The sequence below is a fragment of the Gorilla gorilla genome, chromosome 10 (assembly GCF_029281585.2).
Source record: "Gorilla gorilla gorilla isolate KB3781 chromosome 10, NHGRI_mGorGor1-v2.1_pri, whole genome shotgun sequence".
NCBI classification, from domain to species: domain Eukaryota; kingdom Metazoa; phylum Chordata; class Mammalia; order Primates; family Hominidae; genus Gorilla; species Gorilla gorilla.
Window position 1 is genome coordinate 18,632,641 of NC_073234.2, and position 17,222 is coordinate 18,649,862.

Sequence of the window (17,222 nt, forward strand, 5' to 3'; positions counted from 1 at the left end):
GTAGAAATGGGGTTTCACCATGTTGGCCAGGCTGGTCTCGAGTTCCTGACCTCAAGTGATCTGCCTGCCTCAGCCTCCCAGAGTGCTGGGATTACAGGCGTGAGCCACAGCGCCCGGCCTGCACCATTTTGCATTCCCACCAACAGTACCCAGGATTTTGCGTGCTTTTTGCCCAGGGTCGATTTGATGTCAGTGCAGCCCCGGCACTGCATCCTTGTCTCCTACTTTTCAGCCCTTGTCTGGGTTCCTTGATATCAGGGAGTGCCTAGGTCATTGTGCTCATTCGACAGATGGGAAGACGAGCTCTCCAGAGGGGAAGTGACCTGTTCAAGCCCCCAGGCCTGATTCTCACAGATCTTTCCCTTCACGCTTTGCTTCCTGAGCAACTGATTCGGGCTCTGGCACTCCCCGGAGTGCCTTCATCCCATGGCCCACGCAGTTCTTCCACCGCTCACCGGGGCTGTGGTTCCTGTCCCCACAGGTCCAACGGGCGCTCCTCCAAGCGGAGCCTTGGAGGGCACGGCCGGCACCATTACCTCCAACGAGTGGAGCTCTCCCACCTCCCCTGAGGGGAGCAATGTCTCTGGGGGCAGTCAGGCACTGGACAAGCCCATCGACAATGACGCAGAGGGCGTGTGGAGCCCGGACATTGAGCAGAGTTTCCAGGAGGCCCTCGCCATCTACCCGCCCTGTGGCAGGCGCAAAATCATCCTGTCGGACGAGGGCAAGATGTATGGTAAGGAGCCCGTCGGGTTCAGCCCTGTACCTGAGGCTGAGGCAAGGGGCCGACACCAGAACCTTGGGGTTCCTGCCGGGCCACGGAAGGGGATGACCAGTTGGGGCTTTGTCGGGTGGACACTGCTTTCTTCCTTCCTGGGCTCCCAAGGGATGGGGGCATCTGAGGAGAAGCCTGTGAGGGGGTGTGGAGGGTGGGGCCCCTGGCGGTGAGCAGAGGTGGGAGTGGGAATCTTGCAAAGGGCAAGTCTGGGTGGGGTAGAACGTCCCCCCAGAGCAGGTGGGGAGCACCCCACAAGCTGTACCCCAGCAGGTGCCTGACCAGCAGGCTGCCCACCTTGGCTGTGAAGGATGCTCACTCATCCCCTCTTCATTCACTCACTCATTCATTCAACAAACAGATGCCGAGCCTTCTGTGTGCCTGGTGTGGGTTAGACGGGTCTAGTCCCAGCCTGTCATCTGGGGTGAGGGTAATGTGAGCTCACAGATATCTGCTCTGCAAGACAGCCTGGAGAGCTCCTAGGAGAGGCAGAGTGCTGGAGACCACTCCCCTAGGAAAGGCCCCCCCCCCGCCAACCCAGCAGAGGGTCACCAGAAACGGCTTGATCTTTGTGAGTGGCTGGGGTTGCAGAACACAGCTGAAACTGTTCAGCGCTGCATGGGAAGGACCAAGCAGTTGGCATGGGGCCACGATGACTTTTGGATGGAAGAGGGGGCATCTGGAAAAATGAAGCAGGGGCTGGTCATGGTGGCTCACTCAAGCCTGTGATTCCAGCACTTTGGGAGGCCAAGGTGGGAGGATCACTTGAGGCCAGCAGTTTGAAACCAGCCTGGGCAACAAAGCGAGACACCATCTCTAGTAAAAATAAAAAAAATTACCCGGGTTTGGTGGTGCTAGCCTGTAGTCCCAGCTACTGGGGAGGCTGAGGCAGAAAGATCTCTTGAGGCCAAGAGGTCAAGGCTGCATTGAGCCATGATTGCACTGTTGCACTCCTGCCTGGGTGCCAGAGTGAGGCCCTGTCTCAAAAAAAAAAAAAAAAAAAGAAATGAATAAAAACGGAATGGCTGTTGGAAGGCCCAGATCAGGCTTCTGTTCCTGTTGGAAAGTCCTCTAGGAATCCTAGCTCAAAACGGTGGTCTTGGGGCAGGAGTGAGAGCCCTGAGTGGGTCTCTAAATGGCTGAAGTCAGTGACAACGGGGCCCCTGCCTGGCTTCCAACAGGATGGCCCCAGACCAGCTGCCCACCCCCACGGGTTTCCATTCATTTCTCCCCCACACCCAACGCTGGTGCCACCCCCACCATTGTTGCTTGGCTCAGCTTCCCCAGGGTCGCCCTTACTTTCTGGGTCGGCCCTCCAGACTGTCCCTGCTTTGACCACTTCTTGCTCTGATGGTTGCTTATTTTTTCCTTTTTCTTTTCTTTCTCTCTCTTTTTTTTTTTTTTGAGATGGAGTTTCACTCTTGTTGCCCAGGCTAGAGTGCAATGGGCGCAATCTCAGCTCAACGCTACCTCTGCCTCCCGGGTTCAAGCGATTCTCCCACCTCAGCCTGCCGAGTAAGCTTGGATTACAGGCATGTGCCACCACTCCTGGCTAATTTTGTATTTTTAGTAGAGACAGTGTTTTTCCATGTTGGTCAGGCTGGTCTTGAACTCCAGACCTCAGGTGATCCGCCCACCTTGGCCTCCCAAAGTGATGGGATTACAGGTGTGAGCCACTGCACCCGGCTTTTCTTTCCTTTCTTTCTTTCTTTCTTTTTTTTTTTGAGACAGAGTCTTGCTCTGTCGCCCAGGCTGGAGTGCAGTGGAGCAATCTCGGCTCACTGCAGCCTCCGCCCCGTGGGTTAAAGTGATTCTTCTGCTTCACCCTCCCGAGTAGTTGGGTCTTCAGGCGTGCGCCACCACGCCCGGCTGATTTTACAGGTGTGAGCCACCATGCCCGGCCTTGCATCTGTATTTCTAAATAAAATACTTGAATGTGTTTGTGGCAGTTAAGATAAAATTTGTCTTTAACAGATCCCAAATAACAGTGGCTTATATAAGGGAAATTTCCTTCTCTCTCCTATAAATGTCTGGAGGGTAGGTAGTCCAGGGAAGGTGTGGCAGCTCTGCTCCACGAAGCTCTCAGGGACCCAGGATGCTTCCGTCTTGTGGCTCATGAGCATGCCTTCCATTGTGAATGTTCCCTTAAGGCCCAAGCAGCTGCTTCAGCTCCAGGAGTTACATTGCAGCTAGCAGACAGGAGAATGGGATGAAGAAGAGTGACCTGGATACATTTAAGGAAGACACTGGGAAACTAACCCCTGAAATATTTACTGGCCAGAACTCCTGTGAAGTCCCTTCCACTTCTACTTGTGAAGTTTTGCTTCTTACTTTTAGCACCTGGGGAAGCGTCATGGGGGAGGCAGCTGTGTGTGGAGCACCTGGGGGTGCCTGGTGTGGTGTTGGGTGCTTTGCAGAGGTTGTTGCCATTTAGCCAGGAGGGACGCAGCCTCTGGCACCCCCAGGCTCTTTCCTCTGCTTTGGTGGAGGAGGGGATGGGTATAGATTGTAGCTTAGGTGTGAGATGAGAAAGGGCAGGGGGAGTGTAGGGAAGGGCAGGTGGCTTGGCTGGGGAGCTGTGGTGTATGTCCTGGACCCTTCACAGGGCAGGTCTGTGTGCTTTAGAGGCAGAGGTGGGCCGGAAAACGAAAGTGTGCATGAGGCATCCAGCAAGGGGCAAGGGCGGAGGGCGCTGTGGGTGTCTGGGAGGGCCCCGTGGAGATGCCAGAATGCACTAAATCAACAGACATTTGTGGAATTGAGCACCCCTGGGGACCAAGGGCTTTGAGGACTTGCTTTTTGGGGGTGTGTGTGTGTGTGTTAAAAAATACATAACATTTTCCGTTTTAATCATTATAGTTTTTCAGTTTATAATTTGATGGCATTAAATATATTCACATTGATTTACAGCCATTACTACCACCCATCGCCAGAAATATTTCATTTCAGAGTGAAATTCTTTACCTTTTAGACAATAATTCCCCATTCTCGCCATCCTCCCCGCCCTCCAGCCCTGGCAACTGCCGTTCTGCTTTCTGTCTTTATGGGTCTGACTCCTTTAGTTACCTCATATAAGTGGAATCATACAACATTTGCCGTTTTGTGACTGGCTAATTTCACTTAACACAAGGTCCTCAACGTTTATCTGTATTGTAACCTAGGTCAGAGTTTCCTTCCTTTTTAAGGCTGAGTAATATTCCCTTGTATAGACCACATTCTGTTTATCCGTTCATCTGCCGATGGACATTTGGGTGGATGCTTAGTTTTATTTAGTTGTTGTAGGTAGATGTTTCTGTCCCTGCTTCACATATAAAGATACTGGGGTTAAGAGACCGTGACCAAGCCTGGGGAAGCGCCAGGCTGTGGATCTCTGGCAGGACTTGGGTTGGAATTCTCTTTGGCAGGAGGGAAGCCACTGACTCAGGGAAGCAGACTGAAAATGGTTTGGCAAACTGTCCTGGCCATGTTGGCATCTTGGATGCTGCTCCTCCCCTGTGCTGAGACCCAGGGAGGGACATGGGATGGGGACGCTCGGGAGGGCCTGGAGGAAGAGTGAGGAGGGGCAGAGGTGCTGCTTCACTGTGCTTCATAACACGTCAGCGCTCCCAGCATCCTGGGCATCCGTGATCTTTCGGTCCTTTCAAGGGTCCCTTCAAGGAGGGAGGAATGGCACCTCTGCTTGCAGATGCAGAAATGGAAATTCAGGGAAGCCGAGAGTTTCTCCCAGTCTCTCAAGTTGGAAGTGGAGAGTGGGGCTTTAACCCAGTTCTCCTGCCTCCGAGCTTGGCGTTCCTCTGTCAGCTGAATGGCCTTGCTCCTTCACTGCCTGGCCCTGGCTCCAGGTGGGTCAGGCCCTGGGCAGGGCCCTGGAGGCTGTACTGCAGGCTCTGACAACCGCCCAGCCCCCACAGCACCTGTCCTGCATGAGAATAGGTTCTGCTGGGATCCAGACACCCGCTCACCCCGTCTCTTCTTACCAGTCGCGGGGGGCCGAGCCAAGGCAGGACTGCATGGGGACTGATGGAGGGCTCTCAGCAGGCGGCGCTGACCAGCCCGGCTGGCAGCTATAGATAGCTCTGAGCTCACCCCCAGTGTGTGGGATGGGCCCTCTGGGAGGCGGAATGGGAGGCCGAGCTGAGAGCTGACTCAGACCTCAGCTCACCGTGGCTGCTCCCCTCCTGTCTTCTCATCTTCCCTTGGGGGATCTGCGGTTCCCATCCTCTGTGTACCCCAGCCCCATTCTGAGCCCCCAGCTGCTTCTAGCATCCCCAGAGCTCTGGTCTTTTCTCCCCCCTCACTTCCCTGCATCCAAAGGCCACCAGCCCCTTTCCAAGTGGGCCGGCCCGGTGGGGTACGGGGTGGGGCTAAGAGGATGATTCCCGACCTGGGGACCTGGCCTTAGCTGTTTGAGGACAGGGGTTAGGCCTGCTCCGAGCTCCGCCCACGGCACATTCAGCATAGGACACGCTGACCAAGGCCAGGCAGACATGCAGATGACATGCAAAGCAGCACGGCAGATTAACACCTGCTATTTCTGAGCTGAGTCTCCCACGCTTGTTGGCTCCGGCCCTCCCCTTGAGCACCTCTTACCCTCCTGGGCCGGCTCCCGAGCCCGGGGTGCTTGCCTTCTCCTGCTCACGGCCGCTTTCATTTCTGCCCTGTCACTGTGTGACCCTCCCCCGGCACAGCCAACGCTGGCCGCGCTGACCTCCTTTGGCCAGGCTCACAGTCGGCCTAGCCTAGCGTGCAGGTGGTGGGATTCGAACAACTTCTCGCCCCCTTCTGCCTGCTCCCCGCCTTCCCCGCTCCTCACACTCAGTGCTGGCCGGGTGGGCTGGCGTCCCGCCTCCTGCTCTCTGGAGGGCTGTGGCTGGCTCTGGGGTTCCCTCTGCATTCATCCCTTTCTGCCTCCTATGCTTCTCACCTTCCTGAGGTTGCTCTTGACTTTCCCGAGTCTTCCTGCCTCTTTTCCCTGCCTCTCTCTGCTTCTCCCCTCCTGTGTCCCAGGTGGGCCATCCTATTAGCAGCCCGTCAGTTCTCATTAAGTGACCACCCCCCACTGGGCAGGCCGGGCTGAGGCCGTGTGGTCTCTGCTCTCCACAACTTCATGGTCTAATGAGAGGGGCAGGAAAAACTTCTCTGGACAGTTAGCCACCCAAGCAGACACTGGGGTTGTCCACAGCCGATATTAACCAGATTTATCTTGGGAGTTTTCCTGAAGGAAGCAGAGCTGAGGGTGGGTGCTTGTCTTGGTCTGTTTTCTGTTGTTGATAACAGAATACCTGAAACTGGGTAATTTATAAAGAAGGAGTTTATTCCTTACAGTTACAGAGGCTGGGAAGTCCAAGGTTGAGGGGCTGCATCTGTGAGGGCCTTCGTGCTGGAGGGGACTCTGCAGAGTCCCGAGGTGGTGCAGGCATCCCGTGGCGAGGGGGCCGAGTGTGCTTGTTCAGGCCTTTTCTTCCTCTGAGACAGCCCCCAGTCCCACTCCTGCGCTCTGTTAGCCCATTCATCCCTGAGTGGATTAATCCATCGTGAAGGCAGTGCCCTCAGGGCCATATCACTCCTTAAAGGCCCACCTGTCAATACTGCCACGTGGGGGATTACATTTCAACATGAATTTTGGAGGGGACTAATATTTAAACCATTTCAACATGAATTTTGGAGGGGACTAATATTTAAACCATAGCAGTGCTCCAGGCAAGGGGGTGGAGAGATTGTGAGCATCAGCCTAGAGGCGAGACTTCACATGGTGGGTTTGGGGGACCCTGGTGGAGGATCTGGGCAAAGCACTGTTGATTCGTCAGGCTGTCAGAGGTGAAGGGATTCCCTCGTTTTCTGGATGAGTCACACAGCTAATAAGAGGCAGAACCGGGACCAGACTCAGGCTGAGTTTGGGACTAGATAGAGCATGTCGAGGGTCTTTTCACAAAGGTGATGGGACAGAGGTCATGGAGTCTCACCTGGGCTCCTGCCCCCGCTTCTTCACCATGGCCTCATTTGCAGGATTCTCTGCTCCCCTTTGCTTTGTTGCCCTGTGGGTTTCCAGCTGCTCCTATGCTCCTCCCTACGGCCTACAACCCTGACTTCAGGTGCCTGGAGGCTTGATGACGGGAGTGTTCAAATCTACTCTGTCCCTGAGAGCTGGCGTGACCTTGGGCAAGTTATTTAACCTCCTTGGGCTTCATTTTCCTTTTGTAAAGTGGAGGTCATAATACTACTACCTTTGTGGGAGGTGTTTTGGTTTATTTATTGTGAGAAAAATATACATTACGTAAAATTAACCATTTAAGCCATTTTTATGTGTACAGGTCAGTGGCATTAAGTACATTCACCTTTTTGTGCAACCATCATCACCATCCATTTCCAGAACTTTTCCATCATCTCAAATAGAAATTCTGTACCCATTAAACAATAATTCCCCATTCCCCTCTGCCCCTATAGCCGCTGGTAACCTGTTCTATTTTCTGTCTCTATGATTTGCCTATTCTAGGCATTTCATAAAGGTGGAATCAAGCCAGCCGCGGTGGCTCACGCCTGTAATCCCAGCACTTTGGGAGGCCGAGGCGGGTGAATCAAGAGGTCAGGAGTTTGAGACCAGCCTGGCCAACATGGTGAAACCCTGTCACTACTAAAAATACAAAATTACCAAATTAGCTGGGTGTGGTGTGCATCTGTAATCCCAGCTACTTCAGGGGCTGAGGCAGGAGAATTGCTTGAACCCGGGAGGCGGAGGTTTCAGTGAGCCAAGATCATGCCACTGCACTCCAGCCTGGGCAACAAAGCGAGACTCTGTCTCAAAAAAAAAAAAAAAAAAAAAAAGTGGAATCAGGCCAGGCGTGGTGGCTCATGTGGCTTATGCCTGTAATCCTAGCACTTTGGGAGGCCAAGGTGGGCAGATCACTTGAGGTCAGGAGTTCGAGACCAGCCTGACCAACACAGTGAAACCCGTCTCTACTAAAAATACAAAATTACAAAATTAGCTGGGTGTGGTGCACACCTGTAATTAGCTACTCGGGAGGCTGAGCCACGAGAATTGCTTGAACCTGAGAGGTGGAGGTTGCAGTGAGCTGAGATCATGCCACTGCACTCCATCCTGGATGACAGAGTGAGACTCCATCTCAAAAAAAAAATGTAATCATACATATTTCCCCTTTTATGTCTGGCTTATTTCAGTTGGCATAATGTCCTTAAGGTTCATCCATGTTGTAGCGTGTGTCAGAATTTCCCTCTTTTTTAAGGCTGGGTAATATTCCATTGTATGGATAGACTGCATCTTGCTTATCTGTTCACTTGTGGATAGATGTTTGTTTTGCTTCTACCTTTTGACTACTATGACTAATACTGCAGTGAACATTGGTGTACAGGTATCTTGAGTCCCTGGTTTCAGTTCTTGTGGGATTGGAATTGCTAGCTCATGTGGTAATTTTATGTTTGAGTTTTTGAGGAACCACCAAACTGTTTTCCACAGCAGCTGTATCATTTTACATTCCCGCCAGCAACGAACAAAGGTTCTGATTTCGCATATCCTCATCAACGCTTGTTATTTTCCATTTTTTGGATCATAGCCATCCTAGTGGGTGTGAAGCGCTATCTCGTGGTTTTTGATTTTCATTTCCCTGATGATTAGTGTTGTGGAGCATCTTTTCATGAGGTTATTGGAATAAGACATTGCCTTCTAGTGTTGTAGTAGGGATGAGAGCACACAGTAGGTGCCAAATGCACAGCACAGGGATGAGGGGAACACGTACCTGCCCTCAAGGAACTCACAGTGTGGCGGGGGAGCATGACTAGGACGGACACTGAGGCAGGAATGGGCATGCCCTCTTGGGTGGGGAGCAGTGCAAGCTTCTTGGGGCTTCCTGGAGCTGTGGCCTTGAAGCCTGGCTGATTTCACCAGAAGCCTCAGAGCCCTCCAGGGACAATGGTAGGAACAGCTCAAATGTCAGGCCCAATTGCTGCCTTCTCAGGCTTCAGTCAGAAGTTCCTTCTCCACAAATAGCCTCCTCCTCCAGCCCCAGGTGTTTATGGCTTCAGTTGATCCCTGGATAGCTGCACCCCCCCGCCACACACACCCCGGCCCCTGCTTCGAGGCCATTAGGGATTAGGGTGGGGCAGCGAGGATGGGCCCAGCCTCCTCTCCCTGAGCCCCAACCTACAGGGGTGCAGTGTGGCACTTGCTCACTCCACCAGAGGCCTACAGTGAACCAAAGATGTCCACGCACACTTCCACCCACTCTTGGGTGGGGAGGCTTGTGCCCTCAGCTCCTCAGTCCTTTTCAAGTTTGAAAGCTAATAGCATTCATTCTAATAGGGCTTCGTTAACAATATTAACAGTAATCGCTGACCTTGCTGGCCCTCTGCTGAGTGGTGCGTGCTTTACTTACTCCATGCCATGTAACAGTTTATGGTCTAGAGCTGCCATGGAGAGAGGGGGCTCAGCACAGAGGAAATGAGATACAGAAATGACCTAGCCCAGGCAGGATTTTGCAGCTGGGGTAACGTTTTCAGTGGTGCCATGTGACGGAGGTGGCCGGCAGGGTGTGTGTGAGGCTGGATGTGGGGCTAGGAGAAAGTGGAGATTCCTCGTGGACGCTGCATCAGGAATGCTCCACCCTCAGCCTTTAGGCCAAGGCTCCTGTTTCTCCACGGGCAGCCTTCGCCCCCGGTGGGGTGGGGCCGTGGGTGTGAGCTGGGGGCTGTCGGACACATGTGCTCTGACAGATGGACAGATGGGCCCACAGTCTGGCAGTGGTGTCCTTCCCATCCCCACCCAGGCCGGCCCTGGGGTTGGCCGAGGCCACCTGCCACGTTGCAATGCGCAGCTGCCTGACTGGCCTCCTCCTTCCCCAGCCTGTGTTCTCAGCCACCAGAGGGGGAAGCCTGCGGTTATGCAGCTAGGGGCAGAGCTGGGACAAGGACAAGGACAAGCCCCTCCCACCGCCACCACCTCAGCTGGGTGCTTTACAAGTTTCTCACTGCCATGGCCCTTCTTTGCCGGCCTTCACTGTGGTTCCCACGCTCTACCTGTAGGCCCACGCTCCCTACTCCCTTCCCCTCTTGCCCCTGACTCTGGGGGCCTTCTGGTGTCTACATGATCCAGGATACGCTGGCTCCCACCAGCTGTGGGTACCACTGTCCATGAGTGGTGGGCAGGACCTCGGGTCCAAGTAGTCGGATCTCCCTCCAGGACCTTACCTCATGCAGAGACTTGGGAATCGGGGGGATTGATCCAAAGGGAAGGAGCAGCATTGTCCCTTGCGGAGGAAGCTCAGCCCTGTCAGGGGAGCATATCCTGGGGGGAAATAGCCAGCATGTAATACTCTCGAAGCACTGGGGACAGCCTTGGAAAACATACCTTCTCGTGGTGCCTGGGACACTAGCAAGCCATGAGACTGTGAATAAGTCATTTCCCCTCTCTGGGCTTCCATTTCATCTTCATCGGGCTAAACAGGACCTCTAGAGTCATGTGGTCCAGCCCTGCTTCTGAGAGAAGTGACCTCCAATTCCCTGTTCATTCGGAGTGGTACCATGCAGTAGCCACAGATGGGCACTGGCACCAGACTACATGGACCCGAATCTCAGCCACATGCTTGCCTGCGACCCTGAGAAAATTTCTCAACCTTGCCGTTTCCCTGTCCATAGCGTCGATGAACCCTGAGGAAATTTCTCAGCCTTGCTGTTTCCCTGTCTGTAGCGTGGATGACAGCACCACCCTCATTTAGCTGTTGTGAGGATCGAAAGGGTGAATGCAGATAAAGCTGTCACAGGATACATATCCGTATCCGCACAGATACTTGTACTGATGAGGTATGCAGCAAGTGTTCATTGTCATTAACATTTTCACAGGAGTGACAGGCCACGGCAGCTCCCTCTGTGTGTAAAGCCTGGATTAGATGCCAGCTGGCCTGGAGGCAGTGAAATGGCTGCGTTGACCTCTGGAGCACCCCTGGTGGCAGGAAGGAAGCTGCTTGGGTCCCCTTGGCTCACACACCCACAGACACCCCACACTTCACTCCCCCACGGGGGGTTCTCAACTGCCGGCATCACCCCTGACCAGCACAACGAGGCTGGAGGGTCTGAGATGAGCCAGCAAGGGAGAGGAGGAGGAAGCTCCACAGACAGCCAGGGAAAAGCACAATTTTAACAAATGCAAACCTGGAGGACAGTATGCCAAGTGAAATATACCAGACGCAGAAGGACAAATGCCGAGAGGGCTCACTTAGAGGTGGAATCTAAAACAGTGGAGCTCACAGCAGCAGAGAGTAGAATGGTGGTTACTGGAGGCTGGGGCGGGTGTGACGGGGAGACGTTGGTCAAAGAATACAGTTTCAGTTAGATGGGGAAGTGTTTTTGGTTTCTAGTTTTTGTTTTGCCGTTTTGTTTGTTTGTTTTAGACAAGGTCTTACTCTCTCTCCCTGGCAGAAGTGCAGTGGTGTGATCACAGCTCACTGCAGCCTCAATCTCCTGGACTCAAGTGACCCTCCTGCCTCAGCTTCCTGAGTAGTTGGGACTACAGGCATGTGCTACCACGCCTGGCTAATTTTTTATTTTTATTTTTATTATTTTTATTTATTTTGTTTTTTTTGTTTTTTTTTTGAGACAGAGTCTCACTCTATCGCCCAGGCTGGAGTGCAATGGCGCAATCTCGGCTCACTGCAAGCTCTGCCTCCTGGGTTCACGCCATTCTCCTGCCTCAGCCTCCCGAGTAGCTGGGACTACAGGCGCCCGCCACCATGCCCGGCTATATTTTTTTTGTATTTTTAGTAGAGACTGGGTTTCACTGTGTTAGCCAAGATGGTCTCAATCTCCTGAACTCGTGATCCGCCTGCCTTGCCCACCCAAAGTGCTGGAATTATAGGCGTGAGCCACCGCACCCAGACTTATTTTTATTTTTTTGTAGAGATGGAGTGGGTTTCACTATGTTGCCCAGGCTGATCTCGAATTCCTGGGCTTGGGTGATCTTCCTGCCTCAGGCTCCCAAAGTGCTGGGATTATAGGTGTGAGTCATGACGCCCAGTCAAGGAGGAATGTTTTTGGAGACCTATTGCCCAGCATGGTGACTATAACGAATAATAACGTATTGCATTTTTCATAAGTTGCTAAGAACGTAAATTTCATGTTCTCATCATGAAAAATGATAAGTATTTGAAATGATGGATATGTTAATTAGTTTGATTCAATCATTGCACATTATATACGTATATCATAACATCACTTTGTACCCCATAAATACAGGTTGAGCATCCCAAATCTGAAAATTCAAAATCTGAAATACTCCAAAGTTCGAAACTTTTTGAGATGTGCGCCTTGAAGGAGATGCTCGTTGGACCGTTTTGGATTTCGGATTTTAGGATTAGGGATGCTCAGCTGGCAAGTATATAGTGCAGATAGCCCCCAAATTTGAAAAAAACCCCAAATCTGGAACACTTCTGGTTCTAAGCATTTTAGATAAGGGCTAGTCAACCAGAATGTACAGTTTAAAAAAAGAAAGAAAAGCCAGGCGTGGTGGCTCACACCTGTAATCCCAGCACTTTGGGAGGCTGAGGTGGGCAGATCACCTGAGGTTGGGAGTTCGAGACCAGCCTGACCAACATGGAGAAACCTTGTCTCTACTAAAACTACAAAATTAGCTGGGCGTTGCCTGTAATCCCAACTACTTGGGAGGCTGAAGCAGGAGAATCACTTGAACCTGGGAGGTGGAGGTTGTGGTGAGCCAAGATCGCACCATTTCACTCCAGCCTAGGCAACAGAGCGAAACTCCGTCTCAAAAAAATGAAAAATAAAAATAAAGAAGAAAGAAAAAAAAAAAAAAAGATGGGCCGGGTGTGGTGGCTGATGCCTGTAATCCCAGCACTTTTGGAGGCTGAGATGGGCAGATTACTTGAGGTCAGGGGTCCGAGACCAGCCTGGCCAACATGGTAAAACCTGTCTCTACTAAAAATAACAAAAATTAGCCAGGTGTGGTGGTGTGCGCCTGTAATCCCAGCTACTTGGGAGGGTGAGGTGGGAGAATCACTGGAACCCAGGAGGTGGAGGTTGCGGTGAGCCGAGATCACACCAGCTGCACTCCAGCCTGGGCGACAGCGAGACTCCCTCTCAAAACAAAACAAAACAAAACAAAAAAGAAGATGGCTGAGCTTGCCTTAGACCCCTTGGTGTGGCTCCTGTCCCGCCCCATTACTAGCCTCTCGCCCGGGACTGAGACGGCCTTTCTAGCAGCAGAGCCCTGGAACCTTGTGGCAGAGGGTGAGGGTAGTTGTGGGGTGGTGGGCAGGGGCTCCTTGCAGAGGCTGAGTCCTCTGTGATGTTTGGGGTTAGGGTCTCAGCTGATGGGGGCCAAGGCCTCCCTACTGCTTCTCACCACAGGCTGCAGAGGAAGCAGCACTGTTACGGGGCAGTCCTGCCTGATGAGAGGAGGTTCCATTAACTAAGCATCCTCGCTGGGCCAGGCCTCGGGCCATATTCAAGCACCTGAGCCAAGAGTCACACCTGGGCAGTTAGTCCTAGATCTGCTGTGGGTGATCTGGTGCAGTTCTCTGGCAAATAGGTATAATTACCTGCCCATTGCAGGGAGGAGGTGGATTTACTGTGAAGTTAATGAGGTTTACGCGTTAGGACCCAGCGCTTACATGGGCCCCTTCCAAGTCCCTAAACTTAATTTTTGCTTCATCGAAGTATAACTGACATTACAACAAACTGTACATGCTTAAAGTGGACAAGTTGATACATTTTGACAGATGTATGCACCTGTGAAGCCATCACCACCATCAAGATAATGAATATGTCCATTGCCCCCAAGTTTTTAACCTAATTTTGTATTTTTAAAATTCTTTTTCCCAAAGGGAGCCTCCCAATTGCTAAATGTCTTAGGCCTCACATGGGTTTGCTCATGTACAGAAAAGTTCAATGAGACCAGGATAGGACAGCGCCTTAAAAGTTATGTCGGACTAATCAGAAGTAAAAGGTTATTTGCATGTATTTAACTTACTCCTTTGTCTTAGAAGGCTAAAACAGTTACGGGACATCTGACCAGCATCTTAGCATTCATTCCCTCATCATTCAGGCAGCAAGTATTTATTGAGCGCCTACAATGTGCAGGCAGTTTTCTAGGTGGTGGGTATAAATAAGTGAATAAATAGACCAAAAATCCCTATTCGCATGGACTGTGGTTCTGACGGGGGTGAGGGCACAGACAGTACTCAAATAAGTTAGATTATGTATTGTGCTAGAAGGTGCTGTGGAGAAAAGTAAAGGCAGTGGGTGCCAGGGTGGGCAGGTAGGAGTATGATTTCAGCCCTCAGTGGGGTGGTCAGGGAAGAGACAGTGGCACCCAAGGGGTGCAGGTGGTGTGGGACTCTGGGGCAGAGTGTTCCCTGGAGGAGAAACAGGAAGCACAAGGACCTTAGTGGGGCAGGTGTGGGCTTGGTGTGTTTCAGGACAGCAAGAAGTTTAGGATGGATCGGGTAGACTAGATCAGAGAGGTGACTGAACTGGGGTGGGCAGATCCTGCAGGGGTTTCCAGGCCGTTGTAAGGACTTGGACACTGTTAATCTGGGGCAGATGGAAGCCATTGGAGGGCTTTTGAATTTCGATAGGGTCGCTGCAGCTGCTGTGTTGAGCATAGACTGGGAGCAGGGAATACAGGTGGAAGGTGATGATCCTAATCCAAGTCAGAGATGACGGGAGCTTGGACCCTGGAGGGTGCGGTGGTGCACAGTGGCTGTATGAATTCTGGATATGTTTTGGAGTTAGAGCCACACCAGACTCATTCATTCATTCAGTGAGTAGGTGCCAGGTACTGCAGATGCAGACTTGAATGGAGGCATAGTCTCTTCCTCTGAGCTGCTGAGAGTCTAACAAGGAAAGACAGACACGGATAACTGATGAGCACACGATAACCTGTGTGCAAGGGACGGGCCAGAGGAGCAACCAAGAACTGTATCCCAGATGGTCTGCCATCCCCATCCCTCCTGCTACACCATCACCCACTTCCCAGCTCTTGGGAACCTCTCTTCCTCCCTCATGCTTTTCCTTGCCTGTAGACTAGTCTCTGAGCTGGGTTACTTACTTGGGCCTAGAGCATGTTCGTTTTACCGAAAAGGATACTGAGCCACAGAGTGTTCTCACTGAGCCAGTGTTGAGGTCTGTTTCCTACATCTGTAGAAATTTGGAAAAATCTGCGGGAAAAACCTTAAAGGAACTAGATTTAAGAAGAGAAGGCTGGGCTGGGTGCAGTGGCTCACGCCTGTAATCCCAGCACTTTGGGAGGCTGATGCGGGTGGATCACTTGAGGTCAGGAGTTCGAGACCAGCCTGGCCAACATGGTGAAACTCTGCCTCTACTTAAAATACAAAAAATTAGCTGGGCATGGTGGTACGCACCTGTAATCCCAGCTACTTGGGAGGCTGAGGCAGGAGAATCGCTTGAACCCGGGAGGCGGAGGTTGCAGTGAGCCGAGATCGTGCCATTGCACGCCAGCCTGGGGGACAAGAGCGAGACTTCGTCTAAAAACAATAAAATAAAATAAAAAAATAAAAAAGAAGAGAAGGCTGAGTGAAAGTCCTTAAAGGGAAGAGACTTACCGTGCTCCCAAAGCTCATTGGTGGAGCTGCCAGGCTCTAGCCTGGCTCACCAGCTCCCAGGTCTGTGGCCCTACTTCATTCACCCACCGGTGATGACTTAGACCCGAGATGCTGCATGGGTGGCTTTAGTTAGACCTGGGGTAGAACTGTCGACCGTTCACTGGACCGCCAAAGCCTTTCCCTAGAAAGCTTTGAGAGGAGACATCTTGTGGACTCAGGGTTTCAGGTGCAGATCAGACCACAGACAGTGTCCCCAGACTCCGATTCTCCCCCCACTCCTTCCTCTGACACAGACGAGGCAGTGGTTCCAGGCCAGCACACCTTTTCTGGCAGACCGTACCTCTGGAGAGTAGCCTCTTAATTCCGCCTTGGCATTGGGGAAAGGTCAGCTGGGGGGTCAGCTTTTCCTTGGCCGTGCACTCTGGTTACAACCCAGGTGGCAGGCAGCCCACTCCCCTCACCTCCCCGGGCATCAGCAGCTGCCTCCCACGGACAGCCGCAAGCCCTCCCGGTTCCGCAGCACAGGGCGGGCTGGCACCTGCTCCCTCTGATCCCCCCACTCAAACCCTCTTGCTCTGCCTCTCCTCATCCGATGCTTCTCCATGGTCTAACACTAGCCCGGGGTGAAGGGCCACCCAAGGACTTGCCTGACCACCCAGCCCGAACTGGCCCCCGGTCCTCTGAACACGTCCCTGTCCATAGCACCCATGGATTCCATTGTGTGGGCACAAGCCGCTCCTGAACTAGGTGACACTTTGAAATAAGGAACCCCTTTCCATCATCTTTTTCAATACTGGAAGCCATGGGCGCTCTTTGGGGTTTTCCAGGATGCTTCAGGCACAGCAGCAGTCCCTCGGGGGCTGGGCCCATGGGGAGTGCTCAGCCTTCCTTATTGAGGGGTCTGAGTCAGCCATGGGCTGCACATGTGCACTGACTGGCTTTTCTTTATGAGCGGACGGGCTCAGGCCTCCTCTCTGGGGACACTAAGTGTCTCCAGCAGTTGCACCCCCCAAGCCCGCTACTGCCTGCAGACAGGACAAGAAGTCTGGACGCTCCTACTCGTTTACAGAGGCGGAGGGCACGGTGGCAGTCACACAGGGCAAGGCCGAGGGCCGGGCACCTCCCTGGAGCCTCCCAAGTGTGAAGAAGGCCCAGGAGAAAGTGTGGGGAGAGGAGAGGAGGCGGCCAGTGCCGGGGAGAGGAGGAACAGTGCCGGGAGTCAAGGGAGGCTCTGGAAGTTCCTCAGGCTGTGCGTGTTGGTAGCCACGGACCCTGTTAACCTTGTTCTTGGGTTTCAGTCCCCACAGTGAGGCCTTGTCTTCCTCTTGCTGTTGGGAGATCCCTGTGATCCAGAGAGGGAACCCGCAGAATCCTCACCCCACAGATCTGCTTAGGATGCGCAGAGAGTGAGGGCAGGGCTCCTCCGCACAAGGTACCCCGCACCCCCTCGCTGCTTCCGGCCTTTTGTCCTTCTCTCCGCTGAGAGGCTGCTGGTGTCTTCGCAGGTCGGAACGAGCTGATTGCCCGCTACATCAAGCTCCGGACAGGGAAGACCCGCACCAGGAAGCAGGTGGGCCTCAAGAGACAGGAAGGGGTCTCGGGGGTGGTACCCCAGCACCAGCCTGCTCCCAAGGTGGGCCAGGCCCTCCCAGGACCAGACGCAGGCTTCTGAGGGGCGGCAGCTCTGGATGAGTTATCCCTGTTGGGCGTGTCACGGGTGGTCCAGTTTTCTTTTTCTTTTTTTTTTCTGAGACGGGGTTTCACTCCTGTTGCCCAGACTGGAGTGCAATGACGTGATCTCGGCTCACCGCAACCTCCGCCTCCTGGGTTCAAGCGATTCTCCTGCCTCAGCCTACCGAGTA

At 52.9% G+C, this 17,222-nt stretch overlaps 1 protein-coding gene across 2 annotated transcripts in view; it reads left to right on the forward strand.

The window, feature by feature from the left end:
* Positions 1–17,222, forward strand: part of TEAD4 (TEA domain transcription factor 4) — an 85,268-nt gene that overhangs the window by 35,480 nt on the left and 32,566 nt on the right. For both annotated transcript variants that reach the window (XM_055357601.2, XM_063694565.1), the window contains 2 exons: positions 482–736; positions 16,866–16,930. In XM_055357601.2, the coding sequence (XP_055213576.1) occupies positions 482–736; positions 16,866–16,930 (320 nt within the window). The remainder of the gene's footprint in view (positions 1–481; positions 737–16,865; positions 16,931–17,222) is intronic.